The 17,357-nt window shown below is 41.7% G+C and overlaps 1 protein-coding gene across 8 annotated transcripts in view; it reads right to left on the bottom strand.

Annotated features, from left to right (window-relative positions):
• The window catches only part of LOC117470688 (NACHT, LRR and PYD domains-containing protein 12-like), a 38,459-nt gene extending 21,880 nt beyond the window's left edge, over window positions 1–16,579 (bottom strand). For 2 of the 8 annotated variants that reach the window (XM_034115517.1, XM_034115514.1), the window contains exons 1-5: window positions 16,410–16,574; window positions 14,814–14,973; window positions 2,665–2,761; window positions 2,449–2,578; window positions 713–992 (exon numbers count right to left, since the gene is read on the bottom strand). In XM_034115517.1, coding sequence (XP_033971408.1) covers window positions 713–992; window positions 2,449–2,578; window positions 2,665–2,747 — 493 coding nt within the window. In that variant the 5' untranslated portion in view covers window positions 2,748–2,761; window positions 14,814–14,973; window positions 16,410–16,574. The other 6 variants (XM_034115516.1, XM_034115519.1, XM_034115521.1 and 3 more) reach the window with 6 other exon arrangements.
• Window positions 16,580–17,357: the final 778 nt, after the last annotated feature.

The raw sequence follows: 17,357 nt of genomic DNA on the forward strand, positions 1-17,357 counted from the left end.
AATTTTAAATTCTATCCTGTGTTCTAAAGGGAACCCACTGATGACTTTCTGGTCATTCCTCTGATCCATCCCCTCCCCAACACCCACTTGTATTACATATCTCCAATGTCCCACCAGGTGAAACTCGTTAATATAGCATTGGTGGTTCAGTGGTATAATTCTCACCTGGACCCCCGGGTCCAATTCCCAGCCAGTGCAGCAGAGTGTTTTACTGCCGCAGTCTGTACTCAACCGAGTGAACAACTGAGGTGAATTTCTCCTTAGGGAGGAAATAAAGCGTCTTCTCCTTCTTAATAACATCGGCTGGCGCATCATAAGGACGTTGGATAGTGTCAGTGCGGCCGGACTCTCAAAGCACAGCAGTCTCTTTTCCTAAGTCCTGATGAATCCTCCTATCATTAACCCCAATATGTTTCACAGAGGTTAAGGAATAGTGGTTAGGGAGAGACGAAAGGCGATATATTTTGGACAATTTTACCAAAACCCAAACTTCCTAATCCAGGAAAGGTAATTGTCTTCCTAAAATGCTGATCAATAAAGGTTTTACTACCCCTCACCTGGACCCTGACCCCTCTGCTTTCAGGGGTACCTCAGCCCCAACACCATGTGGAGGTGATGGTTCTCTGAGGGGGATATCAGGAGTCTAAACACATGATGCATGGCTGTGAAAACAAAAATCACTTTTGGTACACTCCCTTTTTTAAAGACCTACCTGTAGGGTCTGATGGGATGTTTGATAATTTTTCTTTTAGATCATTCTGATTGATCTCCCCCAAAACTTCTCTGGTCACTTTAATGGTGTGTATGCGGTAGTGCAGAAACATCAGATTCACTGTGTCCATCCGGTCTGCTTCCTCTAGTCGACTCTTTGGGATTCCTGGGAGTTCTAGGACCTCCTCCTGCAGGTGCCACTTGAATCCTTTAAAGTCCTTTTCCAACAAACTTTCTAAAGTTCTTAATAGGACTTTTCTAGGTGTCTCCATCTTTTTTCCCTGAAGAGCAAAGATACCAAGAATGAACATCTTTATCTTACAGAACAATATGTTGTTGTATTGTATTTTTGTACTTTAACCCTAACAGGCCTTCGGGATCCAAAGAACAGCCGCCATGTGACTTTGGATGGCTTCAATTCAGAGGTCGAGTTAGCAAATGCCCTAATCGGTTCTGAACTTGTTTTTAATACCTTAGACTTCACGAAAGACATTCAGGAAGTCAATCCTAAACTGGAAGACAGTCAGCACAGTGAGTTCTGTCTTTTCCTTTAATGTCTTGGTTTGGTAACCTGACGTTAAAGAGCAGAAACTGTCTCAGTCAGATCATAAAGTGGTCTAGCAGACTGACTGGTGAGTCTCAGCTAAACCTGGAGCCCCTGCTCATCAGACAGTTACAGAGGCTGTCTAACTCCATGTTTAATGAAGACTCCCACCCCCTGCAACCTGAATTTCAGCTTCTTCCTTCGGGCCGGAGGTTAAAACCTGTTAAACCCCATCCCCCCGCCCCCGGGGCGGAAAAAACCATAATCTGCAGAAACAGCGTCTGAGGGATTCTTAATATTTAAATCAGTCACAACTTGTTAGAGCGGGTTCTGACACGCCCTGCATTTTTCTCTGATGACGAGAACTCAGAGAACAATCAGACTGCAACTCATTCTACCTGAAACACTGACAACAGTACATGGAGATCTTTCTAAACCCATTCTGCTTTCACTCAGAGAGAAACCCTACACAATATTTCAGACAGATGTTTAGAATCAGCATCAAGAAACATGTGTCCTGTTCAAAATTGAGCAAGGGGGGCCAGAGATAGGTGAAATCCACCCAAATGACCCCAGAAGTGTTTTTTTTTTTTGCTAAACCTCTCTAAAAAGGTCAAATGTCACTTGTGTTGCATCAATCTTGATACAGGGTACTTATTATATGTTGTACTTTGGATTCCTAAAGCTTTTAGTCTACTAACCCATCATCCAAGGGTAGTTTTCACTATAAGTAAAAAATAATTGTTGGACGGACACTATAATTTACAGTTTTTTACTATGTTCAATCTGAATTTTCTTTAAAATAAACACATCTATATTGATTCTGACTTTTCTACATCCAACTCACAGGTTTATCATTACTTTGAGAATAAAGATTATTAATTTAACCATTTCAGAAGGGAAGATATGGTCATTTGTTCTGGGAATGTCATTTTCGAGTCTGAGACCTGAAAAACAGGCTCAGGGCTTAACAGGTTAATCTTCCTAAGGTGTAGAAACCAAGAGGTTTAAAAACAGCTTTCTGGATGTTCTGGAGCCAGAGAGACTTTTTAAAGATGTGTCTGTTGTCTATATTGTATGAAGCATGTGGCACAATGGATACCTTTTCTTACTTCTGCAAACCAAGTTGACCTACTGGTACAAATAAGTACCATGAGAGAAATAAGAGAGTGACTCAGCCGGCGACCACACACCTGGTTCTGGTCTCTGGCAGTAAGCTGGTTACTGGACACAGAGCTGGGTCCAGCTCCAGCTCCAGCTCCAGCTCCAGCTCCAGCTCCAGCTCCAGCTCCAGCTCCAGCAGAATGAGGTATTTGCTCTGGGCTTGAACACAACACACAGAGCTATGAGTGAATAATGAGTGCTGAGCTGTGACATGGAGAAGAGTGATGGACAGGTGGTGATCTCACCTCTGAGCTTTGGTCTGGCTGTCATGTTCCCCAGAGCTTTTAGAGGGGGGGGCTTCCTCCTCTCTGTCCTCACACTGATCCATAGCAGAGCCCCCACCTGCACACACAAACAGTCACTTCAATGTACATCCACAGGTAATGTACAGCCCAGCCCCCCCACAAAATATCCCACACAACTGAACTGCGCTCAGTAACCATTCAACAAAACTTCTTTGTTAGGTTTAGAAAATATATAATTGTTTGGCTTAAAATATGTACGTTAATTACATGAAAGCAGTTACGGACTTTAATTAAAACGAGGTCTTTTGTGAACTGATAAGAAATGTGTTTTTGATATATCATTGAAAATAGGAAAAACAAGTTCCCTGATAACTAAGTTACAATGAGGTTCAAATCTAGGGGAAGAATATTTTTGAAGTTTGATATAATCTCCCATTTACTTTTCATGCTAATTTTTTGTATAGCCCAACATATATATCAAAACATGTACTGTTATATATGTTTTTCGAATTCGGGCAATCTAGTCCCAGATGTATAATCTAAAACTTAAAAAAAACATTTGACATTTTCAAGGCTCTTCAGTGAAACCAGGTCAGTGTTGGAAGACGGGCCCTTCACACTCCTTCCCTTATTCAGAGTATTAAGAGTTAGACATAAAAACAGTCACGACTTGTTAGAGCGGGTTCTGACACGCCCTGCATTTTGCTCTGATGACGAGAACTCAGAGAACAATCAGACTGCAACTCATTCTACCTGAAACACTGACAACAGTACATGGAGATCTTTCTAAACTCATTCTGCTTTCACTCAGGTAGAAACCCTACACAATATTTCAGACAGATGTTTAGAATCAGCATCAAGAAACATGTGTCCTGTCCAGTGTTGGGCAAGTTAAATGTAATACAGTACATATTACTTATTACTGTCTCTTTTAAGTAATAAGTTACATTACAATATTACTGTCTCCGAAATGTAATGAGTCACACTACTTTTGTCACACTACCAGCTGCTCTTGCAGTAACAAGTAGCACCTTTCTTACTGTCCTAATGTGCCTAATGTGACACGTTGTTAATACAGTAGTACAGACAGTTCGGAGTTTACTGAAGAGTTTAGTGTGTGTTTCAAGAGTTTACTGTGTGTGTGAAGAGTTGAGTGTGTGTGTGTGTGCAGAGTTGAGTGTGTGTGTGCAGTGTGTGAAGAGTTTAGTGTGTGTGTGAATAGTTTAGTGTGTGGGAGGCGTGTGGTGCAGTGAGAGGCTGTCTTTAACATACTGTCATTCCTTCCTTCATTTCCTATCATACTATCATACATAAATACAGAATAATAACCTATATAAGAGGGAATAGTATTTCATGTTAATAACAATAGTCATATATGTAAAACAGAATAGCAGTGAATGAAAGGCCGAATAATAGCTTATATAAGAGGTAATAATAGTTCATGTGAATGACTATAGGTATGTGTATAAAACAGAATGATAGGGTGTGTGCATAAGAATAGTTATGAGTGTGAGAGAGTATGATTGAAAAGGAAGTGAGTTTGATTGAAAAGGAAGTTGGACTAAATTCTCAGTTCCTGATTGGCTCTACGTTTTTCGTCTGACGGACACCGCCCAAGAAAGGCAGTAGAATCTTTATATATACAGTCTATGAGTAGAATGCTACTAATTTTCTATATGCAACCTGAAGAGTAAAAGGGTCAAGTCCGTCAGAAAGCAATGACTGTAAGTGTAAGTGTAAGCCTTACACTTACCCTGTAAGGATTAGTAACATGTATTGTGTTTATGTGATGACATTTGGAGATGTTTAAACTCAATAGACGCGTTCACACCGGAGTACTTTTCACCGTACTTTTCGCATTTAGTTCCATTAGTACCCCTTATGTCGCGTTCACACCAAAAAGAGCACTTAATCTCGGGAACTTTTACCCCCATTTTTAGTGCCTGCTGAGAGATCGTACTTTCCTTGGGGAAAAAAGTGCCCCAGTTCTGATTGGCTGGGCGAATTGCAAACCGCGCCCCGTAAAACTCTGAAATGTTTTGTAGAGCCGCCATTTTATTTGCTCGCTACATAAACCCAGCGCACCAACGGAGAGTAGTTTGTTTTGAAAGCAGTTATGGCAAGCATCAATAAATCATCGGAGCAGTGGAGTGATGAGGAGGTGTCGGCGCTTCTGGAAATCTACGCCGAGGACGCGACCCAGGGAATGCTACTGAAGCCAGTACCCAACTCCAAAATGTTCGAGCGTTGTTCGAAAAAGTTACTCGAGCTGGGAATCGTGCACAGCGCCACGGCACGCCGGCTAAAAATAAAGAAACTCAGGTAGGACTACAAACAAATTAAAGACTATTATAACAAGAGTGGTAACGACCGGAAGACCAGTAAATGGTACGAGTGCTTGGATGCTCTGCTAGGCCACAGACCTTTCTCCGGCACAGCATCGACCTTCGATTTGGGCACGATGGTGTGGGAGGCCGCCGCTCAAACGGCGGATTCAGTGGCCAACGACCACGACCACGACGAAGGTAAAATCAATGCTTTTGCGAGCACAAACTAGAGGGGAACAGCAAACACCAGTGTGATTTTGGTGACAGTGTGACTGTCCTGGACAAAGTTGTAGGGGGGGTGCCATATCTGGCAGGAGAAATACCTGCTCTGCTGAACATGTTATGTAGAGAACAGTGCAGATCTTCCCTATTGACACCAGGAAAAACCTAGTCTAAAATAAGGAACATTAATAGTGTGATATAGGCACTAATCAATAATAAACTTTATTTTAGGGCACCTTTCAAAACATTCAATGTCACCTTAAAATAAAATAAAAAATAAAATATGAGTGGCATTACAATACAAAAATGTGTTGAGTAGGAAACCACAGAGGAAGATTACATTCAAAGGAGCAATTAAAGCGAGTGGAGCTAGTTTGAACAAATGTGCACACAGTTCTGCTGGTAATGACTATTACATTTTATGAGGAAACTTTTCCACCAATAATTCCCATAAGTATTCCAAAATGTATTCACTTCAGGTTTACGAAAGTAACTGTAATCAGATTACTCGTTTTTCAAATATAACGCGAGCTGAATACAGTTACTTGATTTTTGTATTCTGCTTGAGCGCCACGGTCTCTGAACAAATGAGACACACTGGTTCTGTGCTCCCAGTGGACAGGATGAACATGAATGAGTCCGCCTGTTGCTGACCCCTGCTCTAGGGGGGTCCGGGGGTATGCCCTCCCCGGAAAGATTTGTTTTAACATTTTAAAGTAAAATGCTTCAATCTGGTGCACTTTGAGCAGAATGACTAGAGACTAGATCTAGGGGGTACAACTCTAAACACCCATTTGAAAAAGAGCGGTTTACATTTTAATAATCAAATAAGTATGTGAACATAACCAATAACCCATAGCCAATAACAAATAAATGTAACGTATTTTATTTTTTGTTGTTCATTCATATCTTATTTTACCTAGTTAACATTTATTTATTCATGCATATTTTTGAATATCTCCAGTTTTAAACGATATTTTTGGTTTACTGTCTATAGTATATGGAATGATTTCAAACCTGTTGTTATTTATCCTAATAATTATAAAGGTGTGCTTAAATTGTGACCAAACCGTTTGAGACTCACTGAGATAACTTAGACTAAAGTGAACTATCTAAACCAGGGGTCGGCAACCCCTGGCACGCGTGCCAGCATTGGCACGCGGCACCGTAGCCAGTGGCACACTAGGAATAAGTCGAATAAGTGTGCAAAATATTTAAATTGTATTTTCGGATCCTGAACGAGACCGCCGCCAGAGCGCGTCTCCCCGTTACCTGCAGAAGGAAGCCATGCACGCAACGCAGCCCCGCTCTCTTTAACTCCAGGTGACTTTCTGCCGCTTTCCTCCGTGGTGCAGTGCTGATCGTTTCACCACGGAAGAAAGCACTTCACAAATTGCAGTACCCATAAGGAGCTTTACAAATGTCGCAGTTTTTGCGTGGCTGTGTGTGTCTTTAGTTGAAAGCCCAGTGGCGATCTGCTCATCTCTCATTGAAATAATATGCTACAAAGGGGCGGACTGGCCATCTGTGTGTTGAACTTTCCTGTCGGCTCCCAGACCGTAGTCGAGGAGGGCAGAAGCAACGAGCTTCAGGTTCAATAACCCACTTTAGCTTAAATGACTGGAGAGAGGCGAGCTCTTCTTGAGAGGCCGTTGCATTTATTTAGCTGTTCTTCTGTTTCACAAAATACATCACAGACCTCTGTTTTTCTGCTGCCTCGTTTCACTTCCAGAAACATACTCACACGCACACGCCACACCCCTCTCTCTCTCTCTTAAAGGGACAGCGATCTCATCTCACTCTGCATGACCCTAATATCATAACATGTGTGTTCTGGAGAATCACAGAACGGACGATCGTCCTTATTATTATGCCGTTTAAACCAATTATTTAAATGTGTTTGTTAAATTCGGTATCATGTAAGTTGCGCTGACAGGTCCACACACTGCTTCCCCGCAGCGAGGCCCCCCCGCCCTCCTGTTGGTAGATCACGAGCGTCAAGCTCCTCAACATCCTCAACCCCCCCCCCCCCCCCGTTGATAATTCTCGATCGTTGGCACGCTGATAATATTTTTTTTTTAAATGGCACTTCATATCAAAAAGGTTGCCGACCCCTGATCTAAACCCTCAGAGTCCTTTACCTCACTGAGCTGTAGTTATCAGCCTCAATCCAACAACAATCCGCGGTACCGATGCATGCGCGCCCTCTCTCTCTCTCTCTTGCTCGCTCGGAGGCTCGCTCGCACTTTGGCTGTGAGCTGCGGGCGCCTGATAAGTCAACATCCCCCACTTTCATCACTTACAGCGCACATCGTACAGGGCAAATGTTGCCGGCCCGGGGTGCAAAGGGTGTTTACTTTATCCAATTATTAATGTAAATGTATTACATCAAGGGCAGACAATTAGGCAGAATAAAATTTTTTAATTAATTAAAAAAAAAAAAATGCTACCTGTCACGCTCCATGTTTGTTCCTGAGGTTTTTTGTCCTGATCCTTCCTCGCACTCCCCGGGTTTTGGTATGTTAAGTTGTTCCTTGTTTTCTATAAAGCTCGCTTTTTGTTACCTGACCTTTTAGTCCTTTTACTGCATTTGGGTCCTATTGTTCCCCTGACACTGAGTCTGCTTCAAATTCACTTATTATCCTCACAGGATCATTTTATTAAAGTTAAAGCAAAACTTACTAAAGCATTCTAACTGTTTATGCTTTAACAGCAATTCATAAATGATCCAGTCATAAGTAATTTGCACCGCGTTGCTATGAGACACCACAGCGTGTTCTCAGTGTTCTGCTCATGCTGCGTTGCTATGAGACACCACAGCGTGTTCTCAGTGTTCTGCTCATGCTGCGTTGCTATGAGACACCACAGCGTGTTCTCAGTGTTCTGCTCATGCTGCTTTGCTATGAGACACCACAGCGTGTTCTCAGTGTTCTGCTCATGCTGCGTTGCTATGAGACACCACAGCGTGTTCTCAGTGTTCTGCTCATGCTGCGTTGCTATGAGACACCACAGCGTGTTCTCAGTGTTCTGCTCATGCTGCGTTGCTATGAGACACCACAGCGTGTTCTCAGTGTTCTGCTCATGCTGCGTTGCTATGAGACACCACAGCGTGTTCTCAGTGTTCTGCTCATGCTGCGTTGCTATGAGACACCACAGCGTGTTCTCAGTGTTCTGCTCATGCTGCGTTGCTATGAGACACCACAGCGTGTTCTCAGTGTTCTGCTCATGCTGCGTTGCTATGAGACACCACAGCGTGTTCTCAGTGTTCTGCTCATGCTGCGTTGCTATGAGACACCACAGCGTGTTCTCAGTGTTCTGCTCATGCTGCGTTGCTATGAGACACCACAGCGTGTTCTCAGTGTTCTGCTCATGCTGCGTTGCTATGAGACACCACAGCGTGTTCTCAGTGTTCTGCTCATGCTGCTTTGCTTTTGGCTAACTGTTTGTGTTGTTCTGCTTTATGATTGTAATGCATGACTGTGCCAACATGTGTCTCCTCCTCCCTGCTCTTGTTTGTAGGCTGCACCTGCTTTTCAGGAGACCAGGCCTCACAATGATGTTCTTTCTGCCAGTGCATCAGCGGTAAGAGTCCATCACAAACTGCAGGGTCTGTCACCCAGCAGGAGCTAGGCTAACATGCTAACAGGCACAGAGCCGTAGAACACCACATACTCCAAAAGACAGATGATAGCTCACATCAGGGCACAGAGCTGCTGCAGCCTCACCTGACCCAGCAGCTCGTTGGCTAAAGCTATTGAACGTTGTGTCTGAAGCATCCTGAGGCCACAGTGGCTTCAGAATATGTATGTAGTCTATCTTAAAAAACATCTTGAATTTATTTGTAGAAAGTTAGTTTGTTATTTAACACGTATGGAGAATTTTTTTAGTTTCATACATTTTCAAAAATACATTGTTAGAACTTCTAAAAAGTACTCTTACTCAAACCACTAACATAATGTAAATGAAGCAAAAGGCTCCTGAAATGCTTTCACATGTACTCACCAGTGTAACGCTGCCTTGCTGGGGTCCCAGTATATTTAAACTGCATGGGATGACGGCTACTAATGAGCACTGCACATGATATATATATGCAATGCTTTATGGATTGAAGTGGGGGCTGCATTTTGAATTCTTAAACAAGTTATGCTTGTCAGACTGTGGCATGACCTTTGCAACACAAATATAATAAAGACATGAGCATGTTTAGCAAGTTTTGATATTGTTGCATGCTGTTTATACTTTTTTTGACATAGAAAAACTATGATTACTAATGTACATATAGCTTTACACTGACTCCCAGGGTTCGAGTTATAAACTGAGCTCTATGGGGGTCTTTGAAACTAACGCGTGCGCATGCATGCATGCGCACACACACTCAAACTCAATCACACACACACACACACACACACACACACACACACACACACACACACACACACACACACACACACACACACACACACACACACACACACACACACACACATACACACACACACACACGCATGCCCCCCCTGGTAAGATTTTTTTTAAATTTTGGAGTTAAATGCATCAATCTGGTGCATTTTGAGGGGAAAATAAAGAGACTAGATCTATGGAAACACCCATATGAAACAGATGCCACATCATGTAGACAGACAGTCACCCTGTGTGAGGCAAACCCACATTTGCGCAGCGTTGCGTTCACAATAGCTTACATTAAAAAAAAAAAATCGCTAGGCCATCGGGAAACCTCCCGGCCCTCCCGATGGCCAGTCCGGGCCTGCCAGCAGCCCTCTACTTGCTACAAACTTAAATATGAAAACATAGCCGTGGGAACATGTTTCAAATGGGGGGTGCTGTGGGGATGACACCAGGGCCGGTTCTGACCCATTTGCTGCCCTAGGCAAGATTTGTGCTGGTTCATTTATATCTTATTTTACCAGTTAACATTTATTTATTCATCCATATTTTTTAATCTCTCCAGTTTTAAAGGATATTGTTGGTTTACTGTCCTATAGTATACATGTGCCAAGAGCAAGGACTGTCTTAGGTAAGACAGCTTTTATGTGCGCAGCTCCACTTGCTTGGAACAATCTTCTTCCTCTGCATGTTTGTAAAGCTAGGCTAAATGAAATGCTCGTTGATACTATGGGTACTTGTAAATGTCTATAACTATGTAAATGTATCCTGTAAATATAATGTATGATGTCCTTTATTGTTTTATGTTTCATGTGGAACCTATATGCTGCAGGTCTCCCTTGAAAAAGAAATCTATGATCTCAATGGGACCAATCTGGTTAAATAAAGGTTTGAAATGAAATGAAATGACATTGGAATGATTTCAAACCTGTTTTTATTTATTCTAATAATTATAAAGGTGTGCCTTGGAAATATTTGTTTACATAAATTGTGATAAAACCGTTTGAGACACACTGAGATAACTTAGACTAAAGTGAACTATCTAAACACTCAGAGTCCTTTACCTCACTGAGCCTCTCAGGGCAAATGGAAAATGTAACCGGGGTGAAAAGGGTGTTACCTTTACTTAATTATGAATGTGAACAGTTGCATCAACAGCTTTTACAATGTGCTGCTGACTGCTGGAAAGTGGTTTTACTTGAATGTATTTGTTTCGTCCATTGTGCTAATGCAGGTGGGGCCGACCAGTTATACAAGAGGTAGATAATAGCTGTACTTTTTTTGAGCCACATGCCATGATGCACCAACATAATTGTATTATTTAGACTGACATTAAGAAAGAGAGAGAGAGAGAGAGGATATCAGACAAAGTGATATCAGACAAAGTGATATGAGTGATAGCGAAACGTTTTAACTTTCATTTAGCAAAAAATAGCATGAAACTTTACATGCAAGTTCCAAAGTAACTTCCTGAAATGTAATTGTCTGCGGTGATTCTACGGAGTCCCCAAAGGCCCAAAATTGTGCACACAAAACATATTTCCGGCTGCCCGGGCCTAAGGAAGTAGCTCTACTTATGAAATCTCTGTTAGTTTAAACTCCCACTTCACTACTTTACATTCAAAACAAATAGCTTATAAAATGTGGCACGGCATTATTGATAAAGCTACATATTAGTCTATAAAATAGTTACATCATACTTATCTTAACCAGCAACACCAATAAAATACTGCTTCACATAAATGCATCGCAAATAATCATCAGTTTTTATTCAATGCATATAGAGGCAACTGAACCACACATCAACATGTCATCCATGCATTTCTTCACTTGTCAGTAGTTGTTCAAGCTCTCAAACAAACAAGCGGGCAGTACATCACATCGGCTCTTTTTGCTGCTACTTTGACAACATGGTTGCAACCGGTTTTGTTTTCGTGCTGTTGATGCCAATTTTCATTTTTTTATATAGTGAGTTGATGATTTCATAAACTAAGAGTGAGGTACATTTTCGCCTCGCAAATTTTCCATCCAAATGAAGCAACATTTCTAAATCATTTTCAGACAAATTTGACTACACATGTTAGTGTTGTTGGATCTTATTGTCTTATATTTTTGTACAGCACTTTGAATTGCTTTGTGTTGAAAGGTGCTCTATAAATGCCTAGTGATGACTCACAATCTACTAGGATTAATAAATGTCCAAAGTGTCTATTACGTTAGTAGGAAATCCGACGTAGAGCAATTGAGCATTGGAATAGAACATGTTGTTCCATACGGCCCAATGAGAACAAACACGAGGCAGAATCTAAACAGGAAAGTGTAAAAACATGTTGAATCATTAAACATCTGACAGAACAAGAACAAGACACAACTAGTTTTTGTTTTTCTAAAAACAAAACAATGAGGTAGATACTAGCTGTCATTTTTTTTAAGGAGGGGCAGTTTGGGCGTATTGTTGTACATAGCCGCGGGAACATGTTTCAAATGGGGGGTGCTGTGGGGATGACACCAGGGCCGGTTCTGACCAGTTTGCTGCCCTAGGCAAGATTTGTGCTGGTTCATTTATATCTTATTTTACCAGTTAACATTTATTTATTTATCCATATTTTTTAATCTCTCCAGTTTTAAAGGATATTGTTGGTTTACTGTCCTATAGTATACATTGGAATGATTTCAAACCTGTTTTTATTTATCCTAATAATTATAAAGGTGTGCCTTGGAAATATTTGTTTACATAAATTGTGATAAAACCGTTTGAGACACACTGTGATAACTTAGACTAAAGTGAACTATCTAAACATTCAGAGTCCTTTACCTCACTGAGCCTCTCAGGGCACATGGAAAATGTAACCGGGGTGAAAAGGGTGTTATCTTTACTTAATTATGAATGTGAACATCAAGGCCGAAAATAAGTTTTTTTTGTATTATATTTGTATTATATTTCCATTTAATCTTGTGGACGTGCAGATTCCCTGTCCTCCATCAGGGGGTGCTGCAGCACCCTCAGCACCCCTACTTACCACGGCCATGTATGAAAAGGTTCAACTACGCACACACACATCATCTCGGCTCGCGCAGCACGCTCACAGGCATAGATTGTGCAATAAAGTATTGCGCACCTTGGAGGTGCAGCGCAGGCATATTGTTATTCAAGAGATGCGTTGTTCTTTTGGAAAACATGTTTTTCTTTTCAATAATACTCATTACATTGACACATGCATTATTTGTGATTAAAATAATGGTTGTTGGTAATGTATTAGCGACCCCCACAGATGTATGATTTCACTGCGTCCGTGGGAGCTCAGACCCCTCCTTATGGGAGCTCAGCTCCCATTGGCTCCCAAATAACTCGAACCCTGCTGACTCTAATCCACTTCCGTAGTTGCACTTATAAAGGGAAACAATGGCCTTAATGAGTCTAACTGGTCACAAAAACCAAACATTTTTAGATTTGTAGGGTTTTAGATTAGGACCTGGTCCAATGTGGTCGAGATAAAAAGCACTGAAATCTCCCTTTTTAAAATGTTCACAAATAGAATTAAGGTTTCACAAATCTCAAACTGTGTTATAAAGAATGTTTAGCCTCTCTGGGATAATCCAGTCCAAATAAATCGGCTATGCAGCGATTTAAGAGGTTCAAACACGGAGGATTGTTCGCTCAGCGCTGTAAATGAAATGTCCCTTAACTTTCCCCTTAACTGCCGAATCGGAAGCTCTGAATCGGAAGCCAACTTCAGCGTCGTCAGGAACGCTGTGATCCGAAGAGGGTTATTCCATCTTTCTATCCATCAATAATGTCACTCTGTTATCACAATGCTATTCTAATCCAAGCACCTTTCAAATTGCAGCTTAATAAAATGTTTTAAAGAGGATCTATATTCCTGTCTGCAGTCCTAAGGCAACTTTCTCATTTTAACAAAGTCTTCAATGTTCTTACCTAATTTGATAAACAGTCATATGATCATAATTACACAAATAGCCTACTTTTGTTTTATATTTGTGTAAATGTGGTCATATGACTGTATTTTAAAACACAGTGTATTTAAGCTCTTAAAGAAACTATTTGGGCTGGGTGGCGCTCTATAGTTTAGGGCCAATAGGAGACCTCGATGCCTTCTTTCCCCTCCTCCTCATTAGCATTATGTGCAACTAGTGTGACTAGTGAACATTTTGAGCCTCACTAGTTCACTAGTGGAATTTAAATGTATCTCACTAGTGAACTAGTAAAGGGCAAAGGGTTCACTAGTTAACGTGTAGACATTTTGAGCCCCACTAGTTAACTAGTAAGGTCAAACGAGGTGTCAACTAGTTAACTAGTGAACCTTTTGCCTTTACTAGTTAACTAGTGAGTGATTCTGGGTGCTACTAGTTAACTAGTGCAGACAAATGTATGCCACTAGTTAACTAGTTGTGCTTCTTTTTTGTAACTAGTTAACATGTCAGAGCTTTTGCAGCGCACTAGTTAACTTGTAAGACTTTTAGCGTCACTAGTACGGTCAGAGGGCCACTAGTTCATCAAAAAGCTTACAAGTTGGGACTTTGGTGCTACTAGTGCTGCTCCTGGCGTCACTAGTAAGGCTTATGTGCTAACTAGTCGGACAAAAGTGCCACTAGTTGCTGAAAAAGAGTGACTAGTGTAATGTTTTATTTAACTAGTAAAGCAGAGTGCCAAACTAGTTTGACCATATATCTAACAAGTGAAATCAAAGAGCCAACTAGTGCAGGCAGCTGCCGTCTGATATCAAGGATATGGAATAAATACTCAAATGGCTTGCCATATGCGTGTGAGTAAGCAGGTGGTGCCCGGTAGCTGATTGGCTGCCCTCGACAGGCTGATTGGTCCACCTGAGGAGACGGGAGCATTTAAGCTGCAACCGTGCAGTTCCTCATCAGACAGTTACAGAGGCTGTCTAACTCCATGTTCAATGAAGATTCCCACCCCCTGCAACCTGAGCTTCAGCTTCTTCCTTCGGGCCGGAGGTTAATCTCCCTAAAGGTGTAGAACCAAGAGGTTTAAAAACAGCTTTCTGGATGTTCTGGAGCCAGAGGGACTTTTTAAAGATGTGTCTGTTGTCTATATTGTATGAAGCATGTGTCACAATGGATACCTTTTCTTACTTCTGCAAACCAAGTTGACCTACTGGTACAAATAAGTACCATGAGAGAAATAAGAGAGTGACTCAGCCGGCAACCACACACCTGGTTCTGGTCTCTGGCAGTAAGCTGGTTACTGGACACAGAGCTGGGTCCAGGTCCAGGTCCAGGTCCAGGTCCAGGTCCAGGTCCAGGTCCAGGTCCAGGTCCAGGTCCAGGTCCAGGTCCAGGTCCAGGTCCAGCAGAGTGTGGTGTTTGCTATGGGCTTGAAGAGACACAGAGCTTTGAGTGAATAATGAGTGCTGAGCTGTGACATGGAGAAGAGTGATGGACAGGTGGAGATGTCATGTTCCCCAGAGCTTTTAGAGGGGGGGGCTTCCTCCTCTCTGTCCTCACTCTGATCCATAGCAGAGCCCCCACCTTCGCACAAACACAACAACATGCTCATTCATTACCACAAGCTTTACATCACAGGTAGCCCCTCCTCTCAGATATTCAGGAACCTTGTTGGAGCCTCAACAGGACCGGATCAGCCCAGAATGTTCCCCACAGCCCCAGAACCACACAGAAACCCAGTGTGTTGACCCCTAAATATGTGTTAGTGTGTCGCAGTGTATCACAGCACACACAAACAGTCACTTCAATGTACATCCACAGGTAATGTACAGCCCAGCCCCCCACAAGATATCCCACACAACTGAACTGCGCTCAGTAACCATTCAATAAAACTTCTTTGTTAGGTTTAGAAAAACATAATTTTTTGGCTTCAAATATGTACGTTAATTACATGAAAGCAGTTACGGGCTTTAATTAAAATGAGGTCTTTTGTGAACTGATAAGAAATGTGTTTTTGATATATCATTGAAAATAGGAAAAACAAGTTCCCTGATAACTAAATTACAATGAGGTTCAAATCTAGGGGAAGAATATTTTTTAAATTTGATATAATCTCCCATTTATTTTTCATGCTAATGTTTTGTATAGCCCAACATATATATCAAAACATGTACTGTTATATATGTTTTTCAAATTCGGGCAATCTAGTCCCAGACGTATAATCTAAAACTAAAAAAAAACATTTGACATTTTCAAGGCTCTTCAGTGAAACCAGGTCAGTGTTGGAAGACACTCCTTCCCTTATTCAGACTATTAAGAGTTAGACATAAAAACAGTCACGACTTGTTAGAGCGGGTTCTGACACGCCGTGCATTTTTCTCTGATGACGAGAACTCAGAGAACAATCAGACTGCAACTCATTCTGCCTGAAACACTGACAACAGTACATGGAGATCTTTCTAAACTCATTCTGCTTTCACTCAGAGAGAAACCCTACATAATATTTCAGACAGACGTTCAAACAGACCCTGGATATGTTTGAGTTATCTTAACTAACCCTAACAAACGACATCTCGCTAAGTGGTCCTACGACGCTGGTTATCAACTCAGTAAATCAACCAGGGTTTCACAAACATGGACAAGCGTTTGAATAGTAAACTATCATGTTAGACAAATATGAATACGTTCAACTTTTAACATCCATGACTTAAACACTTTATCCAGGATAAAAGCCACACAGTTGCACCTGCAAGGTGAATACAGAACAGCTGGTAAAAAAAAACTACCAAGTGTTTGAATGCATTCATTAACAGTTTTATGATATCACTGCCTGTCTACTCACAGACTCTCTTCAGATATACTCACAGACTCTCTTCAGGTGAGAAGGAAACTCTGCTAATCTCTTCCTCTTCAGTCCTGAGTCTGCCTGCATCTGATCTGAGGACGCCTTCACACCATAGACTGTATATATAAAGCTTCACACCCTCAGAAATCCAGAGAGTAAAAACACGTCAGAGTCACGTGGAAACCGGCCATACAGGTTGTAGCTGTCAGCCTGCCAGACTCTCCCTCACCTCCCTGATTCAGACTATTAAGCAGTGGCGGCCGGCCCATAGGGGCCGCCCCCCCCCCTCTTCCCACATTAAAAATTTAAATTAAAAAAAGATATATTTAAAAAATATATTTTTTATTTTTATTTTTAATAACAAGGTAAATATTATATAATTGGTATCAGTAAAATGTATAATCTACAATAAATCTCGTTTAAATTGTGTTACGATGTCTAAAGTTACTGATAAGTCGCATGTTTCCTGCCTGGCCTTGCCCGTGTATCATTACCCTCTCTCGTCTGGGCGCGAGCACAGCGCCCAGACGAGAGTGCAGCAAGTGCAGCAGAAGCCAACTGTTGCTATCTTTAAACTATGCCGCCGAAACATAATTTCAGCCAATCAGCGTCGTCAAATCTGATGGTCACAGGGCTCCTACGTCAGCGCCCGGTGCAGTCTGTGAGTTGTTTGGACTCGTTTCCAAGGAGACAAAACATACCATGTTTACCGCCCTAGTATTGTTTGGTCACCATTTCCACAGCCCAACCTAAAATATTTTCCACCAGCCGCCACTGCTATTAAGAGTTAGATAGAAACAGTCACGACTTGTTAGAGCGGGTTCTGACACGCCCGGCATTTTTCTCTGATGACGAGAACTCAGAGAACAATCAGACTGCAGCTCATTCTGCCTGAAACACTGACAACAGTACATGGAGATCTTTCTAAACCCATTCTGCTTTCACTCAGAGAGAAACCCTACATAATA

The sequence above is a fragment of the Trematomus bernacchii genome, unplaced genomic scaffold (genome assembly GCF_902827165.1).
Source record: "Trematomus bernacchii unplaced genomic scaffold, fTreBer1.1, whole genome shotgun sequence".
NCBI lineage: Eukaryota > Metazoa > Chordata > Actinopteri > Perciformes > Nototheniidae > Trematomus > Trematomus bernacchii.